We start from the raw sequence: 15,283 nt of genomic DNA, 5'->3' as shown, positions 1-15,283 counted from the left end.
ATAAATATTTAAAAGAACGTCAATCAATATCTGTAGTATTGTGTTTTTTGCACTGTTGAACAGCAATGGATTCTAAAGAATATTCAACATCATGATATGGTTATTAAATTCGTGCAAGGGTCAAAATTCATGTGTCACCTGGATGGAGCTGTTACCTAGCAACCATACAACCCACCAAACTGAGCTAATTTCTTTCTGTTTGCGTTTAGAAGCTATCCATATGCTGGATGACTGATTTTTTTAAAATCCTAAATTTAAGAACATGTGGCCATTTTCAAAATCAGAATCAGAAAACCTTTATTCGTCCCACAATGAGGAAAATTGCAGTCCACAGCAGCAATTTGAAAGGGGGATGGGGGGGGGGGTGAAAGGATAGAAAACAATTTATTCTAAGCATAGTAAAGTAAAAATGTCAACTGTGTACTGTAAATGTGCAAAACCGTGTCATTACAAAAAGATGGATTTGATGATAGTTCCGCACAGATGCAACCATTTCCTTCAGCAATATGAAAATAATATTGACATTGACAATAATATAATGACATTAATATTGTTGATCTACCTTTCACCTGAATTTTTCATTTCCCTCTGCACAAATAGAAATCTTGTGAAAAGCATATTTCCTCAACAATTTCATCAAGGACCGCGGTCTTAACAGGCGTCAGCTGGGGAAAAAAAGTTACAATGGCATTGTACATGTTAGACTTGTTTTTCTTGATGTTTTTCCCTCATGAAGAAGATTCTTGCTGTACTAAGAAGTAGCAGAGGTTAAGAAACATTTACCTCGTCAGAACATTTGGCACCTTAGTTTCACATCTTTGGTTTGACCGGCGACTACAAAGCCTTTTTAAGTGTTTGAGTCACTTTGGATTAATTTACCAGAGAACAAGATTCAAAGTCTTCTATTAACGTAAGAACCAGTTTTGGAGTTTTTAGCAAAAGTAAAGTATTTAGTATTTTTCATTAACATCAGGACTAATTAGTTAATTAATTTAATGTAGGTCATATTTTTAATAACTAAATACTTATGCAAATGTCAAGAATCATTCATAGTTCAAAGAAACAACCAATTATTTTTTTGTGAAACACCAATGATGAAGTTTATTAAATATGGAAGCATAGAACTACTATTTGGACAAAACGAATAATTTTGACGAGGCTGTTGTTTGGAGGTCAGCAAAGTCGTTCAAATGTAGACTCAAAAACAGAAAAAAAAACTTATTTTCTCACAAAATCCCACTGCATATTGACTTGTTATGCGCAACTGTCCTCTGGCAACCATTTCATGGATGGACAAAACTAATCTCACCAACAACGAAAACTTAATAAACGTTTATAGAAAATGTTGTCAAGATTCAACATTGTATTCTGCATTCTTAAATTCGTCGTAAAAAAGAAACAAACAAAACAAAGGCAATGGGTAATATGTATTGTAATATTTTTGGGGTATCATATCCGTTTTTGGGCAGTTCCACTCTGTGGAATTTGGGGGTATTATACTTGTTTTTTGGGCAGTCCCACTCTTTGGAATTGAGGAGGGGGGTTTGGCCGACATTAAACCAATATTGTATATTTGAACGATTGCTGTCCATTCAAAAGACATTGTCCGGTTAAAACTGTTCCCACCACATTGTCACTTCCTGTATTCTGTAATGATAATAATGATACATTTTATTTAGAAGTAATATCGTCTTTATTCACAAAATCTCAAAATGGCTTCACGAAATCAGTTGACAAATTTTAGTGACATCCTTTGGTCTAAAGAGGTGTGTGTGTGTGTGGGGGGGGCGGCTAATGCAAGCACATACCGTTGAAGGACCACCTAGTGGCCAGTAATGAAATTACACCTGAATAGACGAAAATTATGACATTCAAATTTTTAATTGTACAAAAACAATCCGCGAAAAAATAGTTTCACCACAATACCTGAACCCATAATGTTGGTGTGTTTTGGGAAACATCTAAAAACTATAAACTTTAAACTATAAACGAAGATACTGTATAAACCTGCACGACCTGCTTTCAAAAACACTTAAGAGTCTTGAATGAAAGTGGCGCATTTTGAAGAACAAAGACTGCAAATTCTTGTGATGATTAATTTTAGTCTTTGATGTCAGATATCTTTTGAAACCACTTCTCGTCAAGAGAAGAAACCACAACCTTCCAACCCCTTGTTAATCTTTTGTTGGTCTTCCCTGTTGCTAAGGACACACAAAAATGCAGTTTTAACTGATTTTTTCATGTGTGAGTGTGCTTTGTGGATTCTTGGAAATGTTGAGATGTCATCGTTTGCTTCCAGATGTTAAAGTAAAATCAGATGAGGTTGGTTTATTATAATAATTCGGAATCGGTCTTACACGTAAAATCAGGAGGCAGTAGTCAATCATGTTTTGTGTTTACAAAAAAAAAAAAAAAAAAACAATGTGATCAGAAACTCGACCAATGTATCTAAACGTGTTTATTTACTGCACATTTAACCGCTACTAGGGTATTGGAATCCGCCAAAATTCACATATACTGTAACTCCATCGAAATGCAAACTGTAATAATATTAGTAATAATAATAATAATAATAATGGCGTTGGTGGTGTGTAGTGTAGTAGTAGTGTAGTAGTAGTAGTGCAGTCGTAGTACAAGTAGAATAGTAGTAGAAGTAGTAGTAATAGTAGTAGAAGTAGTAGTAATAGTAGTAGAAGTAGTAGTAACAGTAGTAGAAGTAGTAGTAATAGTCGTAGAACTAGTAGTAATAGTCGCATAAGTAGTAGCAATAGTCGTATAAGTAGTAGTAATAGTAGTAGATGTAGTAGTAATAGTAAATTTCATTTATAATAATAAAGTCAAAGTCAGCTTTATTGTTAAATATGCTAATATGCATGACATACAGCACAGATGAAATTACTGTCCACTCGGACGCAGCATGCAAGGCATTTATAATGACTTTAACAAACATAATAAACATGAAATAATAATAATGATAATGTGTTATTTATAAGCGCCTTCCAAAACTCTCAAGAACACTTTACAGTCACAGGATTAGAGTTTGAAATGTCATTTTTCGTTCAGGATATCCGGAGCTTAATTAAGGCGAATCGCATCGACTGCGACAAATAACTCCATCACTTCAACACATCGTTAAACCCAACAAATGCTCTCAAAATGCTAATAAACATTCAATACACGTAAAACGAGTAGGTTGGACCCCTTTCACCCATTTTAGCATTCAGCATTACACAGGAAACCACACCATGACAACATAAATATTTTTTAATATTATTTGTTTTACTGTAGCAAGATGTTTATGCCCCAGTCAGCAAATACTTTATGCGAGAGGGCCCTCTAGTGGATTTCAAATGCAACTGCAGTCTCAGTTGCATTGACTCCACATAGACTGCATTCACCTTGCCTCCAAACACGCACACATGAAGGCACTAACAGTAATTTGACAAAACAAACAAAAAAACTCAGTCCAGGCACCAAATTAGATATCGATTTATACTGTTTTGTACCTGAAGACTAATTAGATCACGTCATAGTAGTGTAGTAAAATACATAGTCAATCATCATAAATATAGAGTCATCATCTTCTACCCAACTAGCTTTGCCTTGGCTTCCTTAAACATGAAGTAGTAGACACCATCATTGGTGCTTATAAAAGTTAATTATATTTTATTCAAATTGTATTAAAAATTGTGAAATAAAATGGATTATTATTTATTATTATTATTTTTATTCTGTTGGCATTAATAATACCAAGGGCAATGATACTGTTCTTTATCTACTTGATTGATGTAGTCAGGTGACCAATTATATTATTATATTATAGTCACATGGTATTAAAATCCATATGGTCCATGAATGTCATATTGAGGATGTACAGAAAATAGAAAAAAAAAACTGACAATGAGACGATACACGAATGAAGTCGTTATCAGTTATAGGAAAACCGACGTCTCTGGACAAGTTGTGTCCATAATTTGTAAAATGGCTTCAAATGACTTCTTCTGAGCGTATTTTACAAAGATTCCACCGCATATAGCTATATTTTACGTTTTAAGACTCGCACCGAATATTCAGGAAGTCTTGTTTTCGAGTCGATGACGATTCCTGAAGTGACGTCACATTAGGAACGCCCGTGACCGAAAAAGCGACACTCAATGCATTTTGGTCACTTTGTTTGGTCTAAATTTTTCGTGTTGATCTGTGTTGATGGCGTAATTAGAAGGAAAAAAACAAATAACGCCATGGTGAATCATTGTGTGTTGCACCAAGACTACTATTTGATACTAGTTGACACAAATTCCCTGCAGACAAATCAGCCCATTTCCAACGGAGCTTGGGCGCCATCTTGTGCATTTTCTGGATGCTACATTGGAATCCAGACGCCTCAAAATGAGACGGAAGGACTTCTTTAATCGATTGCAAACATTTATGCTTTCCTCTTCAGAACTATTTCAATCATATTCATAACTGGATGAGTAACAAGAAAGCATCTTCTCCGAATCTGAAGCCATTGTTTTGATTCTAGAGCAAGGCAAGACGTCATGGCGTGATGTCATGAAAAAGGGGGCGGGACCTTCTGAAACTCGGCATCTCCGAGGTCATTTTGAAGTAGTTTTGGGACACTTTAACTCATTTTTATTGATATTTTGCATTTAACTAAACATATCAGCCTGCATGTTTTGGGTATTTTAGAAGCTATAAAACGTTTTTCTGATGTCAGTTAGGAAACATAAAAATGGTGTCGGTTGTCCTTTAAATGGTGATGTCGTTGTTTCAAAGCAGTCAATTTGTGCTGAGGAAATAGAAGGGAAAATGAATCATCATGTCAAAAGTCCAAGTGACATCTTGTCCGGCCTGCCTCCTCCTATTTCCGAAATGGGGGGGAGGATGGTGGGGGTTCACACAGCAGGTGGTGAGGCAGAGGATCACTGGACATGGGATTTGTTAATCTCCACTTGTCTGACTGCTTGTGCACAGGATAAGGAGAACCAAATTTTGGGGACAAGTAAGTGTGATTTTGGATCCAGCAATTTATATTTTTCGGTGTTAATGTCTTGAAGGAACTTTAAAGACCTTTTGCATGGATATTAGATCTGCACTCATTTAAATTAAATGCCAAAAAAAAATCCAAATTTATTTTAAATTAATCCAGCGACATTAGCCACTTTTAATTTCAGTTCACTTTCCCAGTCCAAATTTCTTCGTCTTCGTTCATTGACAAGAAGGGCTATATAAACGCTCGTATTATAATACATACTCGCATAAACTTTTGATGATCATTTTTTAAATTTATTTATCATCAGAAAACTTTTTAACAATATGGCGTCATATTTTGAAGGGTCAAAACTGAAAAGTGTCTTTCCTGTCAGTCATTACATAAACAATTTTATAACGTGTTGATCGGTCTTATGTGATTTCTGTCCGTGTATTGTTGCTCTTTTGTCTGATACCACTGGATAAATAGGGGGTAGTGTTTTTTTCCGTGTGCTTCTATGTGATGTTCGATTTGGATTAAAATTAAATTTGTGCAGATAAAAAAAACTGTAGGGTGCAAAAAAAACTAAAAAAAAAACTGACTAAACGGTCCTTGAGAGTTTTGAAAGGTGCTTAGAAATTAAAGGTATTATTATTAATAATAATATTATTAATAATACTTATTAATATTATTAATAATAATAATATTAGTGTTATTAATGTTACTATTACTATCATTTATTATGTTATGTTATGTTGTTTTATTATTATTATTAATATTAATAATATTCCTATTACTATTACTATTATTATTATTAATATTACTATTACTATTATTTTATTATTTTATATTATTATTATTATTATTGTTATTCGTATTATTATTATTATTATTTTATTATAAAAATGACCTTAGCATTATGGGTGCTTTTGAGTATTATCTAAATAAGGATACATCAGTACAGTATTTCATGACAGTTTGGCCGAAAACATCATTTTAGCTCTTAAAAGTGATTTTAAAAAAATACCCCCCCAAAAAGAATATATATATATATATATATGTATATGTATATATATATATATATATATATATATATATATATATATATATATATATATATATATATATATGCACGACTCTGGTTAACAAGTCAACACTTTTAATAAGATTGCATTAATTTTACAGAGAGTTTCCTCTGGTACCAGGAAAAGCCTGCGGGCTGGGAATGTTTGTTAAAGGTCATTGTTGGCCAAACAGATATCAAGATTTCTTTCTCTGGGGAGCATCTGACAACCAAAAGCAGTTGACGTTAAAAGTCCACAATTAAAAAAAAAAAAAAAAACAAGGATATGATTATATGAATATAAATTGGGCAAGACAGTGTATTTAATCATCGTGGGATAGCCACTCAAAACGTTTTTGGCTTGCCATATTGATGACGCGACACCCAGAATTGGCCAAAAGGATTTCGAAGGGGGGAATTTCAATGCATCTGTTTAAGCCTGCAGTTTTGAATTTTAATGATGCCGCTTATTTGTCTGCCGTGTCATGGGGACACATTAAAAACAACATATTTTCCAGAACAATTATTAAAAAAGTAAACATAAAATAAAAATAATTGAACTCATTCACCGGTGGATTTGCTGTGGCGACCCCTTGAAGGGAAAAGCCGAAAGGAAAAGAAGACTGGTGGACGTGCATAAATGTGTCCATCCACTCCAGTGTCAGGGTTTTTGTCATTGTCATTGAATTCCGGAACCCACAGACTATTGAGTTTTAATACTACATAAACATTCAATGCAGCATAAGAAACCTTCGACCACAGGTGTCAAAATCAAGGCCTGGGGGCCAAATCTGGCCCGCCACATCATTTTATTCGGCCCGCAAAAGCAAATCAAACTTGTGAAATTCCATTTTTGCTAAAGTACGAACCAAAATGTAAAATTGTCATATGTAAACCAAAATAACAGTCATTATTTTTGACTTCAAATTTGAAAACGAGTTATTTATTAACTCATTCACTGCCATTCACGAATGTATTCGGAAATTGAAAATATGACGTAGAGCGCCATTGCTGAATTTGTACTCTGGTGCCGATAAAGCGCAGCCAGACCACTGGCAATGTTTTTTCCCCTACACAAGGGAGCAGCATTCCCATTTTTCTCATTAATTTCAACTTTAGATTTGAAAACTAGATATTAATTAATTTGTTGTGCGCTCTAGATGTAATATGTGCAGGGGTTAAACATTCTAATGGCTTCCCCAAATTCAGAACGGCCCTCGAGAGGAAACCATAACTACAATGTGGCCCGCGGCAAAAAATGACTTTGACACCCCTGCCTTAGACTCTTTTTTTTCATCAGAAAAAATAGTTAATTCCTAAATTATATGGGTATGGAGTTATCTGAGCTTGAAACGGGGGCGGCTGTACAAAATATAATGCAATACATACATATCGGTTTATATAGCGCTTTAACAACAGCTGAAGCTCGAACAAAGCGCTAACATGGAAAAAAGGGAAATGCTGCCCCCTCCTGGAAGGGAAAAAAACATTGCCAGAGGCCATGGCCAGCGCTTTATGGGCACCCAAACAGGAAAAAAACAAAACCCGAACAAATTTAGGAATGGCAGTGAATGAGTTAATAAATACAGTAAAGTCTCGTTATATCTATATCGGTTATATCGATAGTACTGCTTCTTACGATACTATTTCTATGAATGCAAGGAGAAAATGTACATGCCGCAGGATCGGATATATCGATAGTCCGGTTATATCGATATTTTTTCCGACTCCCGAGAATATCGATATAACGACACTTTACTGGAACTAGTTTTCAAATTTGAAGTCAAAAAGAATGACTGTGATTTTGGTTTACAGTGAATGAACAATTTGTTCCACAACCCCCCCCCCCCCCCACACCCACAACAGATTCCCATTTGTATTGAGTTTATTCTAATCCTCTGTTCCCTCCTTAGCTCAGGTGTCACATCGCCGTTGTCTCCATCTGAAGTTCGCTGAATAAAGATGGAACGACGGGGGGAAAGGGGCCACCAGTGAGGCATCAAATCAATCGCAGGTGCGCTAAGACCCAAAGGTGGTTTGGAAATGCTCCCGTGTTGCGTCCGGAGTCCGTCCTCCACGACCGCCAATGGAGCCTGAAGCATTGGGTTCCCTCCGTCGGCGTCCATGATCGGGCCCGCCCAGTCAAAGGGCTTCAACCATGTAGCGGTGTCGGCGTCGGGCGATCCGAAACGTTCCCACGTCGGCCACTATGGATGTGCAGACCACCTCCTTGGTGTTGATTTACGTGAACGTCACAGTCAATGCTTCCGATGAGTTCAACTCCACAGAGAGTTCGGAAAAGTCTTACACGATCGGTCTCTTCCTATCCTGCCTCTACACCATCCTCCTCTTCCCCATCGGATTCATCGGTAACATCCTCATCCTGGTGGTCAACCTGAACCACCGCGAGAAGATGACCATCCCCGACTTGTACTTTGTCAACCTGGCGGCGGCCGACCTGATCCTGGTTGCCGACTCGCTCATCGAGGTCTTCAACCTGAATGAGAAATACTACGACTACGCCGTGCTGTGCACCTTCATGTCGCTCTTCCTCCAGGTCAATATGTACAGCAGCATCTTCTTCCTCACTTGGATGAGTTTCGACCGCTACGTGGCGTTAGCCGGCTCGGTGGGCTGCGGCCCGCTGAGGACCATGCGCCACGCCAAGCTAAGCTGCGGCCTCATCTGGATGGCGTCCATCTTGGCCACGCTTCTGCCCTTCACCATCGTGCAGACGCAGCACCGCGGCGAGCTCCACTTCTGCTTCGCCAACGTCTTCGAGATCCAGTGGCTGGAGGTGACCATCGGCTTCCTTGTGCCCTTCTCAGTCATCGGCCTGTGCTACTCCCTGATCGTCCGGATCCTCATGCGGGCGCAGAAGCACCGCGGCTTATGGCCGAGACGGCAGAAAGCCTTGCGCATGATCGTGGTGGTGGTGCTGGTCTTCTTCATCTGCTGGCTGCCCGAGAACGTCTTCATCAGCATCCAGCTTCTGCAAGGCACCGCCGACCCGACCCGCAGGACCACCGCCACGCTGTGGCACGACTACCCGCTGGCGGGGCACATCGTCAACCTGGCCGCCTTTTCCAACAGCTGTCTCAACCCCATCATCTACAGTTTTCTGGGGGAGACCTTCCGGGACAAGTTGAAGCTCTTTGTTAAACAGAAGGCCAGCTGGTCGGCCGTCGGTCTCTATTTGGGACCTTCGGTCAGGACTGATGTGTCGCGGGTGTAAGGACAGAGTATGAAAAAATCCCTGCGGCTTACCCGCCTCAAACGCTCAGTAACTTTCTCCCATTCTGAACAACCCCCCCGCCCCAAAGACAGACCCTGTACATATTTTTACCACCGGAGTGATCCCGTCCCCTCCATCACTTGGATTACATTCATCAACTCCCATGCGACCAATCCTTTACAAATTATTCCGACAGCCGTTGCTTTCTGTAGGCGTAAAAAGCAGGATTGCATCAGATTTGACATTCAATCATCAAAACCCTTCCTGTTTCCATTCTTCTTCTTTCAAATTCAGTGGGGCGCAAAAGAGCGCCACCATCTAGTGGCCAGCAATGGAACTACATGCAAAATAGAGCTTTCCATTTAAAAAAAGTACCTTCACAAAATAGCAAAATCAACCAGGATGGAGGGAAGGATTACTATTTTTATACCGGTCGGATAATTTTAGCATTCACAGTAGCCACAAAGACTCGTGCTTTTCTTTTAATGATTTCCTTGGTGGCGGTAAGGTGGTCGGATGCTTAGCACATCAGTTCTGAGATTCAAGGTACAAATCTGGGCTCTGGCCTTCTTAAAGTTGGAACATAGTTACATAGTTTTTCTCCTAGTACAGCAGCTTCTGCTCACATTCCCAAAAAAAACAAGTCAAAGACTGTATTGTCCATGGGTGTGAATGCTTGTGTGTCTATAAATGCCCTGATTAGCTGGCGACCAGTCCCAAATATTCAACATGTCAAATCGGATGGATTGGATTAGCCTTTATTAGTCTCGCAGTGGAGAAATTTACATTTCACGGCAGAAAAGTGATGAAAGGAAGAGGAATGGAAAGGAAGAAGTAGAAAAACAAAATAAAGGAGCTGTTGTAAAGGCAGCCACTCTCACACAGTCATTCAAACTTAAGCACTTTCTGCATTCTTGTTGTTGTATGAAGCAGTTCTAGATGAAAGCGGAGAGTCCTATTCAAAGCGTCCTTTTCACCAGTGGGTCAGGGACGTCATGGTGAAATGTGCACGTCTGCTACAAGCTAAATGTTGAAAGCAAACATGAAACTGTAGCATCCATTGACGAAAAGAGACTAAAATCCGCTTCAATTCCAAGCCACGACAGTTCCACATACGCATTGGCGCTCTGCTACTGTTAGGGCAATTTTGCCAGTTTTCGCTTCACGCGAGATGACACAACCATCAGGTTTATCCAAGTTTGTTTTTTTTTTTAATCGACTCTTAGGGTTTTCTGGGAAGTTTTCCCATCATGTCACAAAGAAATATCGTGGATGCACACTAACATTTTCCCCTACCTAAATGCTGCATAAAAAAAAAAAATCAAATAAATCCACTGAGCATATTTTCCTCCCTGCATAAACGTGCTTTTGATGTTGACCCACATGTTAGCATAGCTGCCTCGAACTCTTCAAAGGGGGATGTGTTTCATATACAACACCATTTCATATGTTTTCGCGTATCTTTCAAGCGCTTGTCATCCATATGCATTACGTTGCCAGTACGGCAATAAAAAAAGTGGGGGTCGAGAGAGGGGGGGGGTGTAAAGAAAGTATTTCCCATGTGCCACATACAACCGGCCGGCTTTTGATATCTGAACAGACTGGAATTGACATTATCTAGAGTCCTGTTGCAAAATGAATAAATAATTGCCCAAAATTGGCAAATTAATTTCTCACAGTATATATATATTTTTTTTTTTTTTGGTGGATTGTAAAGTTAATATGGCTTTAAAAAAAAATGACATTCCTTTTTTATTAATTGGTGGTTAGTTAAAGGACAACCGACGCCTCCGGACAAGTTGTGTCCATAATTTGTAAAATGGCTTCAAATGACTTCTACTGAGCGTATTTTACAAAGATTCCACATCATGAGCTATATTTTATGTTTTAAGACTGGCGCTGAATATTCAGGAAGTCTTGTTTTTGAGTTGGTGACGATGCCTGACGTGACGTCACGTCTGGAACGCCCCCTGACACAATGCATTTTGGGTACTTTGTTCGGTCTGAAAACTTTGCGTTGATCCGTGTTGATCGTGAAATTAGAAGGAAAACATAAATAATGTGATGCTGAATCATGTGTTGCACCAAGACTACTATTTGATACGTGCTGACACAAATTCCCAGCCCATTTCCAACGGAGCTTGGGCGCCATCTTGTACATTTTCTGGGACGCTACATTGCAGTCCAGATGCCTCAAAATGACACGGAAGGAACTTCTTTAATCAATTGCAAACATTTATGCTTTCCTCTCCAGAACTATTTCAATCATATTCATAACGGGATGAGTAACAAGAAAGCATCTTCTCGGAATCTGAAGCCATTGTTTTGATTCTAGAGCAAGGCAAGACGTCTTGGCGTGACGTCACGAACAAGGGGATGGGACATTCTGAAACCATTTCCGGGTTCATTTTGAAGTAGTTTTGGGACACTTTAACTCATTTTTATTGGTGTTTTGCATTTGACTATGCAAAATGCATTTGCATGTTGTTGGGCCTTTATTATTTGGGCCTTTTATTATTATTATTATTATTATTATTATTAAAGAAATCTTTTGCACTTTTTATTTTGGCATTTTGGAGTATTATGATGTCTGAAAAGAATAATCCAACATTGCGACTGTTTATCATCTACACTAATAATAAATGAAAAGCATTACCAGCCTGCGGACATGTTTTGCATGACAAGCATCCTGAGATAAATGTTTGTGTACAAACCACAAAACTGTTGTTGCAGCTGTATGTGGCCCAGAAGTCCTGGGAAAGGAACACGGGGGGATACTGTTTTGATTCAGTTTAATTCGGAAGGTTGGAAAAAAAAAAGATGACAGCAATCCTCCTATTATACGTTATGTCTGTGAACTTATTTTAAAGGACAACCAACGCCTCCGGACAAGTCGTGTCCATAATTTGTAAAATCACTTCAAATCACTTCAATCAGAATCAGAATTATCTTTATTGCCAAGTATCTAGAACACACAAGGAATTTGTTTCTGAGTGTATTTTACAAAGATTCCGCCCCATACAGCTATATTTTACGTTTTAAGTATCGCGCTGAATATTCAGGAAGTCTTGTTTTTTGAGCTGATGACGATGCCTGACGTGACGTCACAGAAGGAACGCCCCTGACCGAGAAAGCGACACACAAGGCGTTTTGGGTACTTTGTTTGGTCTGAAAACATGTTGATGGCGAAATTATAAGGAAAACAAATAAATAATGCCATGGTGAATCGTTGTGTGTTGCAGCAAGACCACTATTTGATACTAGTTGACACAAATTCCCAGCAGACAAATCAGCCCATTTCCAACGGAGCTTGGGCGCCATCTTGTGCATTTTCTGGGACGCTACTTCGGAGTCCTGACGGCTTGAATCGACACGGGAGGACTTCTTTAATCGATTGCTATCTATTGCTTTCCTCTTCAGAACTATTTGAATCATATTCATAACTGGATGAGTAACAAGAAAGCATCTTCTCCGAATCTCCAAAGCCATTGTTTTGATTCTAGAGCAAGGCAAGACATATTGGCGTGACGTCACAAACAAGGGGGCGGGACCTTCTGAAACTGAAACTTTCTGAGGTCATTTTCAAGTAGTTTTGGGACACTTTAAGTCATTTTTATTGGTGTTTTGCATTTGACTAAAAATATCAGCCTGCGTGTTTTGGGTCTTTTAGATGCTATAAAACGTTTTTCTGATGTCAGTTAGGAAACAAAAAAAATGGTGTCTGTTGTCCTTTAAGAGTGCTTGAAAGCGCACCCAGATACTTTGATAAAAGTGTGTATACAGATGAGAATTTTTGGGAAGGTTAAAAAGTGGAGTCACGGGTCAGTGATGTCACAGTGTCATTTCGCAAATTAAGTCATTCACTGCCAGACAAGTGCAAAAATGTGTCCACTCAAGTGCCAGGGTTTTTGTCATTGTCACTTGAATACCAGGATCCACATAATATTGAGTTTTAGAACTCGATGAACATTAAATTCAGCGTAAGAAACATTACATTTCCTTCACCAGAAAAAAGAGTTAATTCCTAAATGACATGGGTCTGGAGTTATATGAGCTGAGTTATATGAAATGAGGGCAGATGTCCAAAATACAATGCAATGCATACATATTGGTTTCTATTGCGTTTTAACAACAGCTGAAGCTGGAACAAAGCATTAACATGGAGAAAAAAGGGAAATGCTGCCCCTTGTGGAAAAGAAAAAAAAAATGCCAGAGGCCATGGCCAGCGCTTCATCGGCACCCAAGCATGAAAAAAAACAAAACCAGAAAAATTCGGGAATGGTGGTCTACGTCATATTTTCAATTCACGAATAAATTTGTGAATGGCAGTGAATGAGTTAAAATGATAAATGACCAAAATATGTCAAGTCTATAGCAGCACACTTGAGATTTAGTTACACAATACATCGCACCATAAGATCACGTGCCGTTGAGTGCTTTACAGTTTTATTTGGGCCCAGAAAGAAAATAATATTAAATAAATGTGGTGTGGGTTTCTGGAAGAAGCGGGTAAATAAAACTGCTGGAGGGGAGAATGCAGGTGTTGTTGTATGCATGGTGAGCAGAAAGCAACAATGGAGTCGGGATTTAACATTGATGACTCTATTTTTGTCGACAGGTGTTCGGCATCAATACTGGAACTTCTTTTAACATGGTTGAGGATTTGAAAAACCAAGCTGTGTCTCTGCGGGTGTTCTATGTGTCTTTTCGTGTACAAACGCTTCCCTACTTACGAACATTCGAGTTACAAACAGCGGTAGATACGAACATTTTTGTAGTAACACGTAGTATTCTCTAAAGTTGTACATGTACATATCTTGATAGAGCATATATTTTATTAAATGTTTATTTTTCAGTACAAACCAAAACAGGTTACTTATACAAGCCTTAAACATACTTAAATAACCCTGAATAAACAAACATTCCATACAAAATATAGCACTGAAGCAACTTACGAACAAATTCACCTTACGAACAACCGTTCGGAACGTATCTCGTTCGTAAGTTTGGGAGTGTCCTTGATGATTTGCTCACCAAAGTAGAGTACAATTTTGACAGGTGTAACAGCATTTTGCTCAATTTGATTGATGCGCAGGCATAATGAGCTCAGTTGGACGAGTATGGTCGCTGACAAAGTTGGCGAGTCACAAATGTTGTTGTCTTGATGAATTTACCCCCAAAATATTATCAGATAAAAAAACACATAGGGAGAAATTTATACATAGTAGTATTATATTATGTGGCTACTTTAGATCAACAGTTGGCATTCTTCTTCAATAATTTACACCAAGCAGAAAAAAAATGGAGAGGAAATTGCAAAAGAAAGACTTTTTCCGTTTATGTAACAACACTGGTGAGACAATTTGTAATTCGCATGTTGGTGGTTGGATAAGCCAAAGCAATTACACCAGCCTAGTGACTGTCTAAATGCATAATTACAAGGCAGGGCATTTAGTGCACCACAGCAGCTGAATAATGGACTCAAAGTATAATTGCATTTGTAAATTTAAATCCCGTATAGGGTGAGGGGGAAGGAAAAAGAAAAAATAGACAAAGGGAAAACAAGCTAAGTAAACTGTCTAATGATGTCAAGGTAATTTTATTTTGACTCAGTGATGTAAAACTGATAGCCGAAGCCAACATCCTTTCATCTTTTCGTAAAAAAAGTTTTATTTTATGGCTATGACAAAAAAAAAAAATACTTTTGTGTGTGAGTGTGATCCATATTTTACAGAATTGAAGTGGAAATATGAATGAAGCAAAAAAGTTGTAATTTTCTGGCAATAAAGTTGTCAGTTTTCAAAATAAAATAGTGCAAATGCTCTTTGTACAAATTTATAACATTATAGGTTATGACTATTAAAAGAAAACAAGTGTAAGAATAAATTAAAAGAAACAGGTGAAAATACAAGAACGAAACAATATTTCGAGAGTTAAGTTGGACTATTTCAATAAAAAGGCATATGGGTTTAATGACGTCATATATTTACCTCGCACAAACCAAATCTTA

At 38.1% G+C, this 15,283-nt stretch overlaps 1 protein-coding gene across 3 annotated transcripts; it reads left to right on the top strand.

The window, feature by feature from the left end:
* The first annotated feature begins 87 nt into the window (after positions 1-87).
* Positions 88-14,753, top strand: gper1 (G protein-coupled estrogen receptor 1). Of its 3 annotated transcripts, none has more exons than XM_089018274.1 (2): positions 88-910; positions 7,957-14,753. In XM_089018274.1, the coding sequence occupies exon 2, from the start codon at positions 8,248-8,250 to the stop codon at positions 9,271-9,273; it is 1,026 nt and encodes a 341-aa protein (XP_088874400.1). In that variant the 5' UTR covers positions 88-910; positions 7,957-8,247; the 3' UTR covers positions 9,274-14,753. The 3 variants fall into 3 exon arrangements, with proteins under 3 accessions (XP_088874400.1, XP_088874398.1, XP_088874399.1); XM_089018272.1 differs by having other exon boundaries at positions 7,952-14,753; XM_089018273.1 differs by lacking the exon at positions 88-910 and adding an exon at positions 4,912-5,005 and having other exon boundaries at positions 7,952-14,753.
* The last annotated feature ends 530 nt before the right edge of the window (positions 14,754-15,283 follow it).

The sequence above is a fragment of the Hippocampus bargibanti genome, linkage group LG17, assembly GCF_051943395.1.
Source record: "Hippocampus bargibanti isolate YZ-2025 linkage group LG17, ASM5194339v1, whole genome shotgun sequence".
Taxonomy (NCBI): Eukaryota; Metazoa; Chordata; class Actinopteri; order Syngnathiformes; family Syngnathidae; genus Hippocampus; species Hippocampus bargibanti.
This window is presented reverse-complemented; position numbering and strand designations above follow the sequence as displayed.

What these genes read in the sequence shown, in the direction of transcription:
- gper1 (XM_089018274.1), top strand. Translation starts at nt 8,248, where the DNA reads ATGGATGTGCAGACCACCTCCTTGGTGTTGATTTACGTGAACGTCACA.